Genomic DNA, 17,142 nt, shown 5'->3' with positions numbered 1-17,142 from the left:
TGGTAACAAATGAAGGAAGAATTAATTCCCCCAAACTCCATCGCCTGGCGGTGGTTTGGCTTCAAGTAGGAATATGTCGAACAGACAACCGTAATTTGTCAAGTGTGGGGCAAAAGCGTTGCTATAAAAAGTAGCAGTAGCCTCCTGCTAATACGTAGCATCATTTGAAAAGTCCCCTGCTCGTGAATGAAGAGTGCTCACTCCAATCCAATTTATTTATATAGCACATTTAAACAACAAAAATGTTTCCAAAGTGCTGCACAACAATATTAACAACAATATTTACGTACTCCGCACGTCAACATCTCCGTTCGGTGCCACACGCCCACACCATCAAAATGCCGAGGCAAACATTTCCAGATCAACACCTTAAGAAAATAATAGTGATTTTTTTTTTAGTTGTGATTTCCTTCTCTGCATGAAAGTTTAAAAGTAGCATATATTAATGCAGTATGGTAAATGGTAAATGGGTCGTACTTGTATAGCGCTTTTCTACCTTTTTAAGGAACTCAAAGCGCTTTGACACTATTTTCCACATTCACCCATTCGCACACACATTCACACATTCATGGCGGGAGCTGCCATGAACGGCGCTAACCAGTCCCATCAGGAGCAAGGGTGAAGTGTCTTGCTCAAGGACACAACGGACGTGACTAGGATGGTAGAAGGTGGGGATTGAACCAGTAACCCTCAGATTGCTGGCACAGCCACTCTCCCAACTTCGCAACGCCGTCCCCAGTATGAAGAAGAATGTTTTTATGTAGACACATAGAATCATCATACTGCTGTGATTATATGCATCAAGTGTTCATTCAAGGCTAAGGCAAAATATCGAGATATATATCATGTATCGCGGAATGGCCTTAAAATATCGCGATATTAAAAAAGGCCATATCGCCCAGCCCTAGGTAGTACTAGGGATGTCCCGATCCGATATTTGGATCGGATCGGCCGCCGATATTTGCCAAAAAATGCGTATCGGCAAGGCATGGGAAAATGCCGATCCAGATCCAGTTTAAAACTAAAAACTAAACTCCGGTCCGTGTTTTCCAACGCACCGATTTAAATAATACATTCCACTTTTCTGCTGCTCCCTAATGTCCGTTCCGCATTTTCCAGCACACCTTCAACACATCCACAGGTCTGTGGATTCTCACGCAGTTGCTTTTAGCTGCTGGCATTACACGACAGGCTCTTCTCACTCTTTCCTGTGTCTCCCTCTCACAGACAGCAAGCGCACCTTCTTACACACGTCACATACTGTCACGTCATACGTCACATACTGTCACGTCATACGTCACATACTGTCATGTCATACGTCACATACGTATACATCCTCTCCCAGCAGAGAGGTAGCAGCATGGCTAACGTTAGCTGTGATGCTAGCGCAGCCGTGTGACCAACGTTTCCTCTAAGGTGCACGCCTGCGCAATTGCGCACTCGCACTTCTCAAGCGTCCTCTGCGCACAGCAAATCTATGCCACGCAAAATCAAATTAAAAAAATAAGTGCATAACAATTTTCGACACACGGACACGACAGAGAAAACAGTTTTCGTCATCATTGTTCAAATATTGTAACGTCTGTCGAGACGCTTATCTCCATTCGGTGCCACACACCCACACCATCAAAATGCCGAGGCAAAAATTTTCACATCAACACCGTATGAAAAAATTTGTGATTTTTTTTAGTTGTGATTTCCTTCTCTGCATGGAAGTTTAAAAGTAGCATATATTAATGCAGTATGAAGAAGAATGTTTTAATGTAGACATGCAAGCCTTGAAAGAAAATTTTGAAAATCAAGACTACATTTCCTGCAAATGGGTGCATTTCTACCCTATATTTTAACTTTAGATTTATTCTCATATCAATCTCTTTTGGCTGTCTTTTTGACACTTACATCCGGCGCCCCCCTCCACACCCCGGATTGTAAATAATGTAAATAATTCAATGTGATTATCTTGTGTGATGACTGTATTATGATGATAGTATATATCTGATATATACCATACAGTATATATCTGTATCATGAATCAATTTAAGTGGACCCCGACTTAAACAAGTTGAAAAACTTATTGGGGTGTTACCATTTAGTGGTCAATTGTACGGGATATGTACTTCACTGTGCAACCTACCGGTACTAATAAAAGTCTCAATCAATCAATCAAAACACATAGAATCATCATACTGCTGTGATTATATGCATCAAGTGTTCATTCAAGGCTAAGGCAAAATATCGAGATATATATCGTGTATCGCAATATGGCCTTAAAATATCTCAATATTAAAAAAAGGCCATATCGCCCAGCCCTAGTTCAATGATGCCATTTCTGTTTGTCATGTATAATTTTGTCCATTTTGTGTTTATCCTTGAATAAACAGGTCAGTTTCTTGTTACCAACCATTGTGTATTATTCAAACTCCCCTAATTCAGCTGGCTAGTTGTTATCAAGAGTACTAAAACCCTTTTCAACATGATTCTGACAACTAAGTAGGCTAAATCACTTTAAACTTTAATACATGCTCGGATAGGCCAGTATCGGTCAGTATCAATATCGGATCGGAAGTGCAAAAACAATATCGGTATCGGATCAGAAGTGTAAAAACCTGGATCGGGACATCTCTAGGTAGTACCGTTGTTTATTCATTAGTACCACGATACTATACTGGTAGCGGTATACCGTACAACCCTACTTACTCCATAATCATCCTCAAATTACTATATGTACCATTAAAGACGTTTGACAAAACTCTATTAGTCTGACAAACACTTGTTTTGGCTAGATATTACAGTAGAAAAAGTAAGGTCAGATGCATTCCAGCTTCCACTTTAAAGTAATTGAAAATGCTACAAAAGTAGTTATTTGACAGGACCACGGCGCTGCAAAATACTCCAGAACAAGACATTAAAAGCATTCCCAGTGCCATGTGCTCAAGCCCCATCAGGATCAACAATAGACAAGTTTGAGCCACCAGCAGCCTGAGCAAGTGGTTCCTAGATGTCAGTGCCTTCTGGGCTTGCTTCCCTCCCACTGGGGGGCGGGAAACCAGCGGAACCGTCACCTGACTCGTCCTCAAGTTTACAATTTGAGAGACATTAACAACCTCATTTCCTAGCGCGTTTCAGTCATTCTCAAAGGTTTTTAGAGAACAAACAGCACAGTGCTGTCCTGTGAGGGTTCAGCGTTGTACACCCCCCTCAAAAAAAAAAAATCATATGAAACTAATTATGGAAGACAAAACCGAGGAAATGCAAAACATTTAAGCTGAAAGGCATCCAAAACGTGAATATCAAACAAAGCCATGGTGAACCACATCATCTTAGGAAGGGAGAGCGCTACTTTGCAGTTTCACACTGTGAGACACCCGTATGTCCACATAAGCATATAGAAGAGTTAGGGTGTTATATTGTAATACTTTAAATGCTATCAATGCTGCTGCTGAGTCATTAAAAAGTCATGGGTAGTGGCCATTGCAATGCAGCTGTGATTAGTTTTATTAGGGCTTTAAAAAACTAGCAGCTCCATTTGGAACCGTTTTATTTAGGAGGGACTCTCAGTCTCCCACGCTTCCTACATCTTTGATTTTCCTAACACCTCAAACTAGGGTTGTACGGTATACCAGTGTTAGTATAGTACCGCGAGACTAATGAACCATATTCGGTACTATACCGCCTGTGAAAGGTACCGGCCCCGCGCCGTCGTGTCATTGCTGGTTTTACGAGCACAGGAGCATGTTCGGCAGCGCACACACACACACGGAGTACTTACAAGCAGACACAGTGTGCAGACAGAAAAGGGAGAATGGACGCATTTTGGTGTAAAAAGTAAAGATAAAGGTGAAGTTATAACATTGAAACACCCTTAGGAAGATGTGCTTTAAGACATGGCTAGCTAGTTAGCCGCTACTTCTAAATCACTAATCCTGGCCTCCATGGCGACAAATAAAGTGAGTATCTTACAAGTATTATTATCACTGCTGGACGAGGAATAGCTAACATTCTTCATTGCACACCGTAGCTCACCGGCATCAAGATGTAAACAAACGCCATGGGTGGATCGACACCCGACATCCACTGTGATGATACCAAGTACAATAGCATATCTAGTCAATACTACTATGATTACGTTGATATTTTTGGCATCACATCTTTTGTTTTGTTTTTATTCATATTATGTTTATAAACTCAGGAAATACTTCCCTGGACACATGAGGACTTTGAATATGACCAATGTATGATCCTGTAATGACTTGGTATCAGATTGATAGCCAAATGTGTGGTATCATCCAAAGCTAATGTAAAGTATTAAAGAAGTATTAAAGAAGAGAAGAATAAGTGATTATTACATTTTAACAGAAGTGTAGATAGAACATGTAAAAAGAGAAAATAAGCAGATATTAACAGTAAATAAACAAGTACCGTATTTTTCGGACTATAAGTCACAGTTTTTTTTCATAGTTTGGCCAGGGGTGCGACTTATACTCAGGAGCGACTTATGTGTGAAATTATTAACACATTACCGTTAAAATATCAAATAATATTATTGATCTCATTCACGTAAGAGACTAGACGTATAAGATTTCATGGGATTTAGCGATTAGGAGTGACAGATTGTTTGGTAAACGTATAGCATGTTCTATATGTTATAGTTATTTGAATGACTCTTACCATAATATGTTACGTTTACATACCAGTTGGTTATTTATGCCTCATATAACGTACACTTATTCAGCCTGTTGTTCACCATTCTTTATTTATTTTAAATTGCCTTTCAAATGTCTATTCTTGGTGTTGGCTTTTATCAAATACATTTCCCCAAAAAATGCGACTAAAACTCCAGTGCGACTTATATATGTTTTTTTCCTTCTTTATTGTGAATTTTCGGCCGGTGCGACTTATACTCCGGAGCGACTTATACTCCGAAAAATGCGGTAGATTAATAGTAAATTTTCTACCACTTGTTCTTAATCATTTTGACAAAATAATAGAATGATAAATGCATACGTCAGCAGCTAAATTAGGAGCCTTTGTTTGTTTACTTACTAATAAAAGACAAGTTGTCTTGTATGTTCACTATTTTAAGGACTAAATAATAATAAACATATGTTTAATGTACCGTAAGATTTTTTGTTAAAATAAAGCCAAAAATGCAATTTTTTGTGGTCCCCTTTATTTAGAAAAGTACCGAAAAGTATCGAAATAATCTTTGTACCGGTGCCAAAATATTGGTATCAGGACAACGCTACCTCAAACATTCTTGTGCGATCCGCAGTCCTTCAAATGAACTCGTCGCCTTCTTCAGGGTCTGATGTCAAAAGTAGCCCCTCAACGACTTGAAAACGAGCTGAAGAAATGTCTCTGGCAAGCTTCCCGCTCATTACCGCCCGACATTCACATATCAAATAGACGGGGCTGAACTTCAGTGCCTGCTTATTGCTGCGCGGTGAGCGGGAAGCGCGGCGGAGCATTCTGTGCCACTGTCCGCTCAGAGGAAAACTGGTGAAACAAGAAAGCCACAGGTTTGATCCCCTGCAAAATGTGTCTTCTTGACACGGAGCAAGTGTAAATAGGGGATGACTACACGTTGTAAGTTTTGCTAGAAAACAATGGAAGAACATAATTGATATAATCTTGTCTTGATAGTATTGAAGGAAAAAAGAAGCTGTGAGACTGTTGATTTACTCTCAACTTATTTGGTTGCTAGAGAAGAACACCATGAGAATCAAAGAAAAGCTGAACCACATGAATGCAGACCTCATTAAAAGGAGTTCAGAACACACTAAAATAATACCTCTAAAGATAAAGGAAGTAGTCAAATCCCCAAATCTAACTCAAATCCCCTTAAAAAACTGTGTTTGAATTATTCAAAGAAAGTACCACATGGCCCTACAACCGACTAACCAAAGTTAATACCTGACGTGAGCAAATATCAACAAAGCATTCAGAGGAAACTTCTGTAAGTCCCACTACAACCTCTGCCCTGGATGAGGGCCAAAAAGAAACCTTACCCTGCGGTGATTATATTATAAGTGAAAGAAAACTGTATTTTGGGATCACACACAGTCAGCAAAAACGCATAGCCATCGATCACTGTCTGGGGCAACTTCCTTTGATAAAAATCCACAAATTAGTTCTAACGGTTGTAGTCCCATGAGAATGAAATAGTCGACATGCAGGCTTCCCCTCAACTGTCTGTGTTTGCTGCTCCCTTTTTCACCACCACAAAGCATTTAGGACCAACACAATCTGACAAACGAGCACAAGTTGGTCACTCAAGATCATTGCATCTCCGAATCAGCAATCAGGGAAAAGTATTTCCTGAGCCTACAAGCTCGGGAGCGTTGACGCTTGTCATTTCGGGGTCCAGTTACAACAGACTCGAGTCAGTTTGCTCTGCTCCAACATTTTGTTGGATCAAGTGTGACATCAGGACCGGAAGGAAGGGACCAAACCAAGATCACCTATGAGATGGGTTTACGTCCATCCGACGGGGGACTTTAGTCCCAAGTGAGGCAAGTGTGAACGCAATTGGACCAAAGTGATGGATATGATCTCGCAAAATGCGAGTGTACACCCAACAACAACAAAAAAATCTGGAAATAAATTGTTAAATGTGGGATCAGAAGCGTAAATACTGTAGTTAAACATTACTGGTTTGTTTAAACAAAGGCATTGTGTTATTCAAAGTTGGGTGAACTCGTCAAACGCTGTCTCCTTGCAGCATATCTCCGAGAACCTTTCTGAGATCTTGATATCCTCTCAAGTTACATCCCAGCTGGTAAAAAAATCTACTATAGATCGAAGAGTCCTACAATCCAATATGCCCCAAATGATGTCATGTTGTTTTGGGCATGTGCGGTAGCTGGACGATGTACACGTCACACATGTTGTCAACTGGAGGTCTGCTGACCGAAGTCAAACCAAACCGCACTGAACCAGAGTACTACAAGTGTGAAGGCATCCCAAGACAGCTTCCAACAGAAGATACTGCCTGCTTCCAAGCACCATTTAGCCATGCTCTGCAGTCTGCTTTATTCACACCAAATAGAAAGCGGTTTCATTGAGGTTTGTTTCCACGAGTACAGGGATGTGAGCATCCTTTGAGGAAAAAAAGAGGGAAATTTCTATCAGCACAAAGTGCTGCCACGCAAACAGAAAAATAACATTTTGAAAATCAAGACTCAATTTAGATTTGGATTTAGATTTATTCTCATCCATCAACCTCTTTTGGTCCCGTGTAAGGTACCACATAACTTACTAACATTATAATTGCTAATGTCCAAAACATGCATGCAAAAAACGTTCCCATTCGGCAACTCTATCCACTCGGGTAATATACTTCCAGCGTTGTGACCTCTGTTTACAATCCATCACGTCGAAAATATAACTCCTCGCTGGCTACTAATAAATACTTTAGAACCACAACTGGTTCGGAACTAATATCGCTCAGTTTGTAATCATCCAAATATAATTAGCAGCAAAGTGGACAGCAGGCATCGTTGTGGCTCGGAGAGCAAACAGAGACAAGCAATCTGGCGAGTTGGTTCGGTTCGAGCTTTTTCCGGCGCTCCTGAGATCGTCTCCTTGTCCTGCCACTAAGAGAAACAGCGAGTACCTGCGGCTGAGCGGAGTGTTCAGCAGATTTTATTTAGATCACATTTTTATTGATATTTCATTTAAAAAATTAGGAAATCTAATTTTGATGCAAAAATGAATGTTTAAAATTGTGGATTTCCACGTTTTCAAGGACATTTCACATGCCTGCGAGTACTACAAGTGTCAATGCATCCTTAGCCAGCTGCCAAGAGCCATTTAGATGTGCTCTCCAGTCTTCTTTATACACCCTAAATACAGAGCTGTTTAATTGAAGTTTGTCTCCACAAGTAGCGCTGAACGTTTGCCGTTCATCTCTAGTAAAAAGCTGCTGGGCATCTGCCCTCATAAGGAACTGAGAGCAGCTGCATGCAACTACAGCAAAGGAGGAAAATAGTGCAGGACTTTGGACACCTTGCAAAGACAATATCTTGGGATGTTCTCCTGCAGACAGGTGGCAACTACAGCAAGATGCTGAACTTTGAAACTTAGATGCATGCAACGCAGCATGGAAATTAGGGTTGTGAACGATAAACCGATGCGACCGAGTATTCGATTCAACAAGTGAGCGATTAGGCTGCATTGGTAGCAGACTCCTCAATCAATGCGAATAATTCATGAATTCCTAGCTGAATCGGTTATAGAGTCATGGATCGGTTATCGCGAGACTTTGCATGGGTTGGCTAGATTACAATATGCGCCAGCGTCTCTAAAACAACGCGAGAGCTGAAGCTACTCGCCAAACGCGGTAGCCGCCTAGCTAGTATTAGCACGAGTGATAAACAAGGGACAACACGGAAAATGAAGGAGGAGAACGAAAGCGTCAGTCTGACCGAAGGTGATAATGGACCGAGAAAGATTTGCAACGCATCGGGGAGACAGAAATCCAAAGTGTGGAAAGTTTTTGGGTTTTATAAGAAGGAAGGGAAGCTCGACAGAAGCCATGCTATTTGTAAATTGTGTCGAGCATCGTTGACGTACACTGGCTGCAGGTTGAAATAGTGAATCTTTGTTACCTACCTCTAGTGTTCAAAACTATGCTCAGGCTGAAATATTGCACTTTGTTGTTACTATTATGTGCTACTTTTACCTCTGGAGTTCCCATCCTACAATTCAGCCAGACTTTTTTTGGTCCATGTCTAAAAATAAATACCGGTACATTGACATGGGATTTTGTTGTTCTGTTTTTTTTGCCAGTGCCATAAAGCTTGGGGATTTGGAGTCTTGAATATTAACCGTCAAATCGAATCGTATCGTTCGGAATCGAATCCAATCGAATCGGTCTGTAATAAAAGGATATCGTTTTTGAATCGAATCGTAACCTGTGTATCTAGATGCATATCGAATCGGATAGAGATGTGCAACCCTAATGGAAATAGATATGTTTTCCAAAATAGGCACGACACATTGATTTTCCTCTTAGACCACGTCCACACGAACACAGATACTTCATAAACGCATACTTATCTCTGCGTTTAAGCCTCTTGTCCACATGTAGACGCATATAATTTTGTCTTTAAAAAACGCAGACTTTTACAAATGCTGGCCAAAGTGTAGAGATTCAAAACTCTCCGCTAACGGAGACTTGTGATGACGTCACGGTTGTGTGCGGTCAATCCCAAGCTCAACAACACTGCCTTTCTGGCTTTAAACACACTATAAGAGGACTTAATGTATGTTTGAACATAAACATGCTGCTCTTTTCACTCAACATCAATAAAAAGTCACATCAAAATGGGCTTTGCGACACTCCCGGCGTCAGCTGTTTTGGATATGATCGCTGTGGAACCTCCACCTGATGGGACACCTTTGACAAGCAAGACTTTTTGCTCGGTGTCATGAGAAAGGTGCAACATTATCTCATGTTTTTAGTCCTTGTTTAACGACAACTCATGAAGTTAACTTACGTGTCTTGCTTCCATTTTTGTAGATGGAGGCGTAAGAAGCGACCAAGCAACTAAAAAAAAACATGATGTAGCGTCCTTCTCATAGTGTGTACTGGTGTAAAAGACAATATACTCTTCATTACACATGTACTATATCGATGATTAAATGCTTTATAATTCCACGAGAGTTTTGCAGCGGCACACGCACGTCCATGCACTTTATATAGGAACTTAAACATGCAAAAGAGTTTCATTAGTGCGCGCTGATTTTATAAATAGTGTACACTTCACTGCACATGTTATACATCACCATGTTGCTGAACATGTCATAATTCTATGAGTGTTGGGATTTAGCAGCACTTTAATAATGTTCCCAGGGCTCTGTGTACGTGCAAGCTGGTTTTAAAGACAATGTACATGTCACTGTACATCTAAAGTCGATCAAAATAAACATAATAAAGCCACCAAGTCAGCTATTGCTGCTTTTTTTCAGGCTTCTGATTGGACAAAATGTGCATGACAGCAGTTGTACGCGTTTGTGTGTAGACAGACAGTTTTGAAACTACACTTGTGTGGATGGAGATTGCTCTAGACGCAAATATGTGTTTTTGAAACTCTCTGTGTTCGTGTGGACATAGCCTAAGAGAAACAGCGAGTACCTGCAGCTGAGGAGAGTGTTCAGCAGCATTGTTATTGATATTTCATTTAAAAAAATTAGTAAATCATATTTTGATGCGAAAATTAATGTTTATAATTGTGGATTTCCACGTTTTCAAGGACATTTCACATGCCTGCGAGTACAAGTGTCGATGCATGCTTAGACAGCTTCCAACTGAAGATAATGCCTGCTTCCAAGCGCCATTTAGATGTGTTCTCCCATAGCACAAGTAGCGCAGACCGTTTGCCGTTCATCTCAAGTAAAACATCTGCTGGGCCTCTGTGCTCATAAGGAACTGAGAGCAGCTGCATGCAACAACAGCGAAGGAGGAAAATAGTGCAGGACTTGGGACACCTTGCAAACAAAATATCTTGGGATGTTCTCCTGCAGACAGGTGGCAACTACAGAAAGATGCTAAACTTTTAAACTTGGATGCATGGAACGCAGCATGGAAATAGATATGTTTTCCAAAATATGCACGCCACATTGATTTTCCTCTTAGACCACGTCCACACGAAGACAGATACTTCATAAACGCATACTTATCTCTGCGTTTAAGCCTCTTGTCCACACGCAGACGCATACTTTTGTTTTTAAAAAACGCAGACTTTTGGAGATTGTTTTAAACCCAAATATGTGTTTTGAAACTCTCTGTGGACATAGCCTAAGAGAAACAGCGAGTACCTGCAGCTGAGGTGAGCGTTCAGCAGCATTTTTATTGATATTTCATTTAAAAAATTTGGAAATCATATTTTGATGCGAAAAATTAATGTTTTAAATTGCGGATTTCCACGTTTTCAAGGACGTAACACATGCCTGCGAGTACGACAAGTGTCGATGCATGCTTAGACAGCTTCCAACTGATACCGCCTGCTTCCAAGCGCCATTTAGATGTGTTCTCCCGTAGCACAAGTAACGCAGACCGTTTGCTGTTCATCTCTAGTAAAAACAAATCTGCTGGGCATCTGAGGAACTGAGAGTAGCTGCATGCAACAAAATAGTGCAGGACTTGGGACACCTTGCAAAAAACTATATATTGGTATGTTCTCCTGCAGACAGGTGGCAACTACAGCAAGATGCTAAACTTCTAAACTTGGATCCATGCAACGCAGCATGGAAATAGATATGTTTTCCAAAATATGCACGCCACATTGATTTTCCTCCTAGACCACGTCCACACGAAAACAGATACTTCATAAACGCATACTTATCTCTGCGTTTAAGCCTCTTGTCCACACACAGACGCATACTTTTGTTTTTAAAAACGCAGACTTTTGGAGATTGTTTTAAACCCAAATATGTGTTTTGAAACTCTCTGTGGACATAGCCTAAGAGAAACAGCGAGTACCTGCAGCTGAGGTGAGCGTTCAGCAGCATTTTTATTGATATTTCATTTAAAAAATTAGGAAATCATATTTTGATGCGAAAATGAATGTTTTAAATTGTGGATTTCCACGTTTTCAAGGACGTAACACATGCCTGCGAGTACGACAAGTGTCGACGTATGCTTAGACAGCTTCCAACTGAAGATACCGCCTGCTTCCAAGCGCCATTTAGATGTGTTCTCCCGTAGCACAAGTAGCGCAGACCGTTTGCTGTTCATCTCTAGTAAAAAAAAATCTGCTGGGCATCTGAGGAACTGAGAGTAGCTGCATGCAACAAAATAGTGCAGGACTTGGGACACCTTGCAAAAAACTATATATTGGGATGTTCTCCTGCAGACAGGTGGCAACTACAGCAAGATGCTAAACTTCTAAACTTGGATGCATGCAACGCAGCATGGAAATAGATATGTTTTCCAAAATATGCACGCCACATTGATTTTCCTCTTAGACCACGTCCACACGAAAACAGATACTTCATAAATGCATACTTATCTCTGCGTTTAAGCCTCTTGTCCACACGCAGACGCATACTTTTGTTTTTAAAAAACGCAGACTTTTGGAGATTGTTTTAAACCCAAATATGTGTTTTGAAACTCTCTGTGGACATAGCCTAAGAGAAACAGCGAGTACCTGCAGCTGAGGTGAGCGTTCAGCAGCATTTTTATTGATATTTCATTTAAAAAATTAGGAAATCATATTTTGATGCGAAAATGAATGTTTTAAATTGCGGATTTCCACGTTTTCAAGGACGTAACACACGCCTGCGAGTACGACAAGTGTCGACGCATGCTTAGACAGCTTCCAACTGAAGATACCGCCTGCCTCCAAGCGCCATTTAGATGTGTTCTCCCGTAGCACAAGTAGCGCAGACCGTTTGCTGTTCATCTCTAGTAAAAAAAAAAATCTGCTGGGAAACTGTGTTCATGAGGAACAGAGTAGCTGCATGCAACAAAATAGTGCAGGACTTGGGACACCTTGCAAAGACAGTATCTTGGGATGTTCTCCTGCAGACAGGTGGCAACTACAGCAAGATGCTAAACTTCTAAACTTGGATGCATGCAACGCAGCATGGAAATAGATGTTTTCCAAAATATGCACATTGATTTTCCTCTTAAATGCAAGTTAAAAAGAGTGCCCCTGCTTGATGTCGTGACACATTTACACCAAGCAGGGGGGGGAAAAAGGCTTCTTGTAAACACTTCCCACATGCTGCCTGGGAGCCTACTCACCGAAGGTAGTACTGTTTTAAAGCGAATGCAGCGTTGGAGCAACTCCTTGGGAAGTTAAACTCCTCTCCAAGTTCATTCCACTGGTTTTTGTCGGACACCTGGAAAGACGGAAATGCGTGTTATATTGAGGCACATAATAATAATAATAAACACACCTGTACTGGGGCAAAATGAGCGGCAACCATCTGGTGCCCTCACACCACCAATACCATAACGAGTAAAAATAATCAATAACGTGTTTAAACTACTGTGTTATGTTGAAAATAGTAATAAAAAACACGCGTGGTGATAGTGTGTGTATGTTGACGTGTTGGGGGGGACTTAACGTTTCAGTTGATGCTAACTAGCAACATGGCTAACACGGCTAACTTGACTTTTCCTCCATTGCTAGTTTTGCACGCAAACGACGCCACAAAACTTCCCAACAAACTGTGTCCGTCGGGCCGGGTTGGGAGTGAAACGTGCTAGTCGGCGTCGCGACGTTAATTCGTGGTTGTGTGCCCGACAAGAGTTTAAACATTATTCACTAAGCAAAGGCCTGAGCGGGGCCTTGCGTTTTTGTGAGCAGCCATGAAGCCGAAGAAAATGGCGAGGAAAGGGGGGGTACAAAAAAAAAAAAAAAAACCCGAAGCTTTTCCGTGCTAGCGAAGTGTCTACGGGCGCTCCGGAAGGGGGGTACGGCGGTGTAAATCGATGTTAGACGTGCCCGCTAATTTTGAGCGGAGAGCCCGCACACACACACACACACACACACACAGAGAGACGGGACACAACAACACAGCACATTGCAATAGAGATACATGGCAACACTAGCACAAGGCCAACAACGAGCCACTAACGTCTTTCTGTCGGTGGTGGGGGGGCTTCCACTTGTCCCGGGGAGTTGCAGAGTGGTCCCCACGCAGGGTGCAGAAATAAACCCCACTTTTAGTCCCCCACTCACCTTTGCAAATCCACCTAAAGAGACGACTCTGATGTAGAGAGCGTTCAGGTCCAGCTCTTTCCCACCCACGATAGGAATCTTCTTAAACGGCGATCTGCTAGGGGGGGATAACGTCAGAAATGAGCACACGGTAACACTTTAAAGTGTGTCTTTTTCAAAAGTTAACCAAGAATTAAAAAAAAAGACGCACCCTCTGCTTTGGTGGAATTGCCGCAGCTCGTCCAGGAAAGCTCGTCCTTTCCGCCGCTGCTCTGGAAGGTTTTTCCCCGTCGAGTTTGCCATCGTTTTGAACGGTTAAAAAGCCCCCACTTCGCTCGCTTCCTAAGCCGCCAAGGATCCCATACTCCGCCGGCGCTCAGTCATTCGCCGGGCTGAGTGTGTTTTGGGAAAAGAAAAAAGTTAAATAAGAAAGAAGAGCGAGGGGGAAAGCTCGCTAATAAAGACCGATGCACACAGCGACCCCCCCGGACCAAGTTGCAACGGATAGTCGTCCCCCCCACCCCCGAATACGAGCGATCTAGCGGGAGATTCGGCGCGCCATGCTGGACGGTGCCGGGACGATCGCGGTTGTGTTCGTTTTGGAGTGGGGTTTGACAGTGTGGTACGGACGCGGCGGCTCCGAGGCTATCGCGCACACTGTAGAGCGGCAGAGCGAGCCTGTTCTCAGACAAAAAGATGAGAAGGCCGCGGAGAGGCCGGGCCCTGCCATGCGCGCGGCAGCGACATCTGTGGCTGCTGGCGGAATTGCAACAACCCCCCCGCCCCCCTTCCCGGTCAGGGGCAGAGCGAGTGGTGGAACAATAGCGACTGTTTTCTTTTTTTTAGGGACTGTCTGACAAATTGTCCGTTCCATGACGTTTTACATAAGGGGTCCACAACCTTTTTCCCACCAGGGACCGGTTCAATGTAGGGATGTCCGATAATGGCTTTTTGCCAATATCCGATATTCCGATATTGTCCAACTCTTTAATTACCGATACCGATATCAACCGATACCGATGTATACAGTCGTGGAATTAACACATTATTATGCCTAATTTGGACAACCAGGTATGGTGAAGATAAGGTCCTTCAAAAAAATAAAATAAAATAAGATTAAAAAAAAAAAAAAAGAAATTTCTTGAATAAAAAGAAAGTAAAACAATATATAAACAGTTACATAGAAACTAGTAATTAATGAAAATGAGTAAAATTAACTGTTAAAGGTTAGTATTATTAGTGGACCAGCAGCACGCACAACCATGTGTGCTTACGGACTGTATCCCTTGCAGACTGTATTGATATATATTGATATATAATGTAGGAACCAGAATATTAATAACAGAAAGAAACAACCCTTTTGTGTGAATGAGTGTAAATGGGGGTTGGTGCACTAATTGTAAGTGTATCTTGTGTTTTTTATGTTGATTTAATAAATAAATAAATTTAAAAAAAATTTAAAAAACAATAATGATAAAAAAAAAGGGCAGCACGGTGGAAGAGGGGTTAGTGCATCTGCCTCACAATACGAAGGTCCTGAGTAGTCTTGGGTTCAATCCCGGGCTCGGGATCTTTCTGTGTGGAGTTTGCATGTCCTCCCCGTGACTGCGTGGGTTCCCTCCGGGTACTCCGGCTTCCTCCCACCTCCAAAGACATGCACCTGGGGTTAGGTTGATTGGCAACACCAAATTGGCCCTAGTGTGTGAATGTTGTCTGTCTATCTGTGTTGGCCCTGCGATGAGGTGGCGACTTGTCCAGGGTGTACCCCGCCTTCCGCCCGATTGTAGCTGAGATAGGCTCCAGCGCCCCCCGCGACCCCAAAGGGAATAAGCGGTAGAAAATGGATGGATGGAATACCGATAAAAAAACAAAAACAATACCGATAAGTCCCGATATTACATTTTAAAGCATTTATCGGCCGATATTATCGGACATCTCTAGTTTAATGTACCGGTATGCATTATTTCCACGTGTGGCAGATAAAAACAGCAAACAAAATTAGCATGAAAAATGAACTCACTATAACGCTGAAGTTGTGGAAGCCCTAGGCCAGTGGTTCTTAACCTTGGTGGAGGTACCAAACCCCACCACTTTCTTACGCGCATTCCCCGAACCCTTCTTCAGTGAAATATAATTTCTTTTTTTTTTTCAAATTCAAGACTGGTGCACAAAATGAACCGTGCATTAACATCGCCTTGCAGTACATGAACTCACAACAAATTACACACCTGCAGATCAGATGGAAAATTAGAGGGAACATTATTTGGGGGTATCCGTAATACGCCGATAGGGAGAAGTTTTTATTTACACGATGAGTCGGGTGTGTTTTGACCTCCGCGGCGCAGGCTCCACCGAACCCCTGAGGCCAACTCACCGAACCCTTAGGGTTCGATCGAACCCAGGTTAAGAACCACTGCCCTAGGCTAATTCTTTGCGAAGAGATGGTCCCCCGCATACTGTATACCAGTGTTTCTTAACCATAGGGCCGGGGCCCAGTGTTGGGCTGCGAGCGCCCCCCTCTGATTGATTCATTGAAACTTTTATTAGTAGATTGCACAGTTCAGTACATATTCCGTACAATTGACCACTAAATGGTAACACCCGAATAAGTTTTTCAACTTGTTTAAGTCGGGGTCCACGTAATCAATTCATGGAATGTAATATATGTGTTTTTCAGCTGTAGTCCGTATAGGCCAGGCCTGGGCAATTATTTTCACTCAGGGGCCAAATTTAGAGAATAAAAATGTGTCTGGGGGCCGGTATATCTATTTTTAGGAACACTAATACAAAACCTCACAATAATGTCTGATCGAATGCTAAAAACGTAATGATAGACCGCCTTAAAAAAAGGAAGGGAATTTTAATTTTTTTTCACTGAATGAGACACCCAGAATGTACATGAAAATAAAGAATGTGGGATTTACAATATTAACTATGAGCGATAAAACACTGAATACTGACAACATATGAACGTCACACCCGCTCATGCAACAAAAATGCAACAAAACAGCGAAATTTGAACGCGAAGGGTACAAATAAACCCCACCTACAATTTGATATATCCGATATATCACTAAACTTTAGAACTTTGTTGTGAAAATCTCCTTCTGCGTCTGTCCCTGACACCTGCATTTCAGGCTGACACTCTGCAAACACTCTGTGGGAATGCTCCTCTACCCACACTGCTTGGTGACTTAGATTACCATAGTAACTAGAATATCATGCAAAAGCGCAGATTCCGACCATTGAAATACTTGGTATAGTTCAAGACTTACGGTCATTTGAAAAAAATCACTGCACATCATAATGGCAGCTACAGTTTCCTTCTTAAAGATCTAAAAAAAATTATTTGGGAATGTCCGGCGGGCCAGATTGAAAAGCTTAACGGGCCGCATGTGGCCACCGGGCCTTAATTTGCCCAGGTATGGTATAGGCTGCAGCGGTACTCAGTTGTAATACACTTTTCCAC

General features: G+C 42.0%; 1 protein-coding gene across 2 annotated transcripts in view; it reads right to left on the bottom strand.

The window, feature by feature from the left end:
* The window catches only part of arid2 (AT-rich interactive domain 2), a 100,942-nt gene extending 86,580 nt beyond the window's left edge, over positions 1-14,362 (bottom strand). The window contains exons 1-3 of one of the 2 annotated variants that reach the window (XM_061961284.1): positions 13,885-14,362; positions 13,695-13,791; positions 12,752-12,849 (exon numbers count right to left, since the gene is read on the bottom strand). In XM_061961284.1, the coding sequence (XP_061817268.1) occupies positions 12,752-12,849; positions 13,695-13,791; positions 13,885-13,976 (287 nt within the window). In that variant the 5' untranslated portion in view covers positions 13,977-14,362. The remainder of the gene's footprint in view (positions 1-12,751; positions 12,850-13,694; positions 13,792-13,884) is intronic. The other variant, XM_061961285.1, reaches the window with a different exon arrangement.
* Between the last annotated feature and the right edge of the window lie 2,780 nt (positions 14,363-17,142).

Source organism: Nerophis lumbriciformis, linkage group LG05 (assembly GCF_033978685.3).
Source record: "Nerophis lumbriciformis linkage group LG05, RoL_Nlum_v2.1, whole genome shotgun sequence".
In the NCBI taxonomy this organism is placed as follows: Eukaryota; Metazoa; Chordata; class Actinopteri; order Syngnathiformes; family Syngnathidae; genus Nerophis; species Nerophis lumbriciformis.
This window is presented reverse-complemented; position numbering and strand designations above follow the sequence as displayed.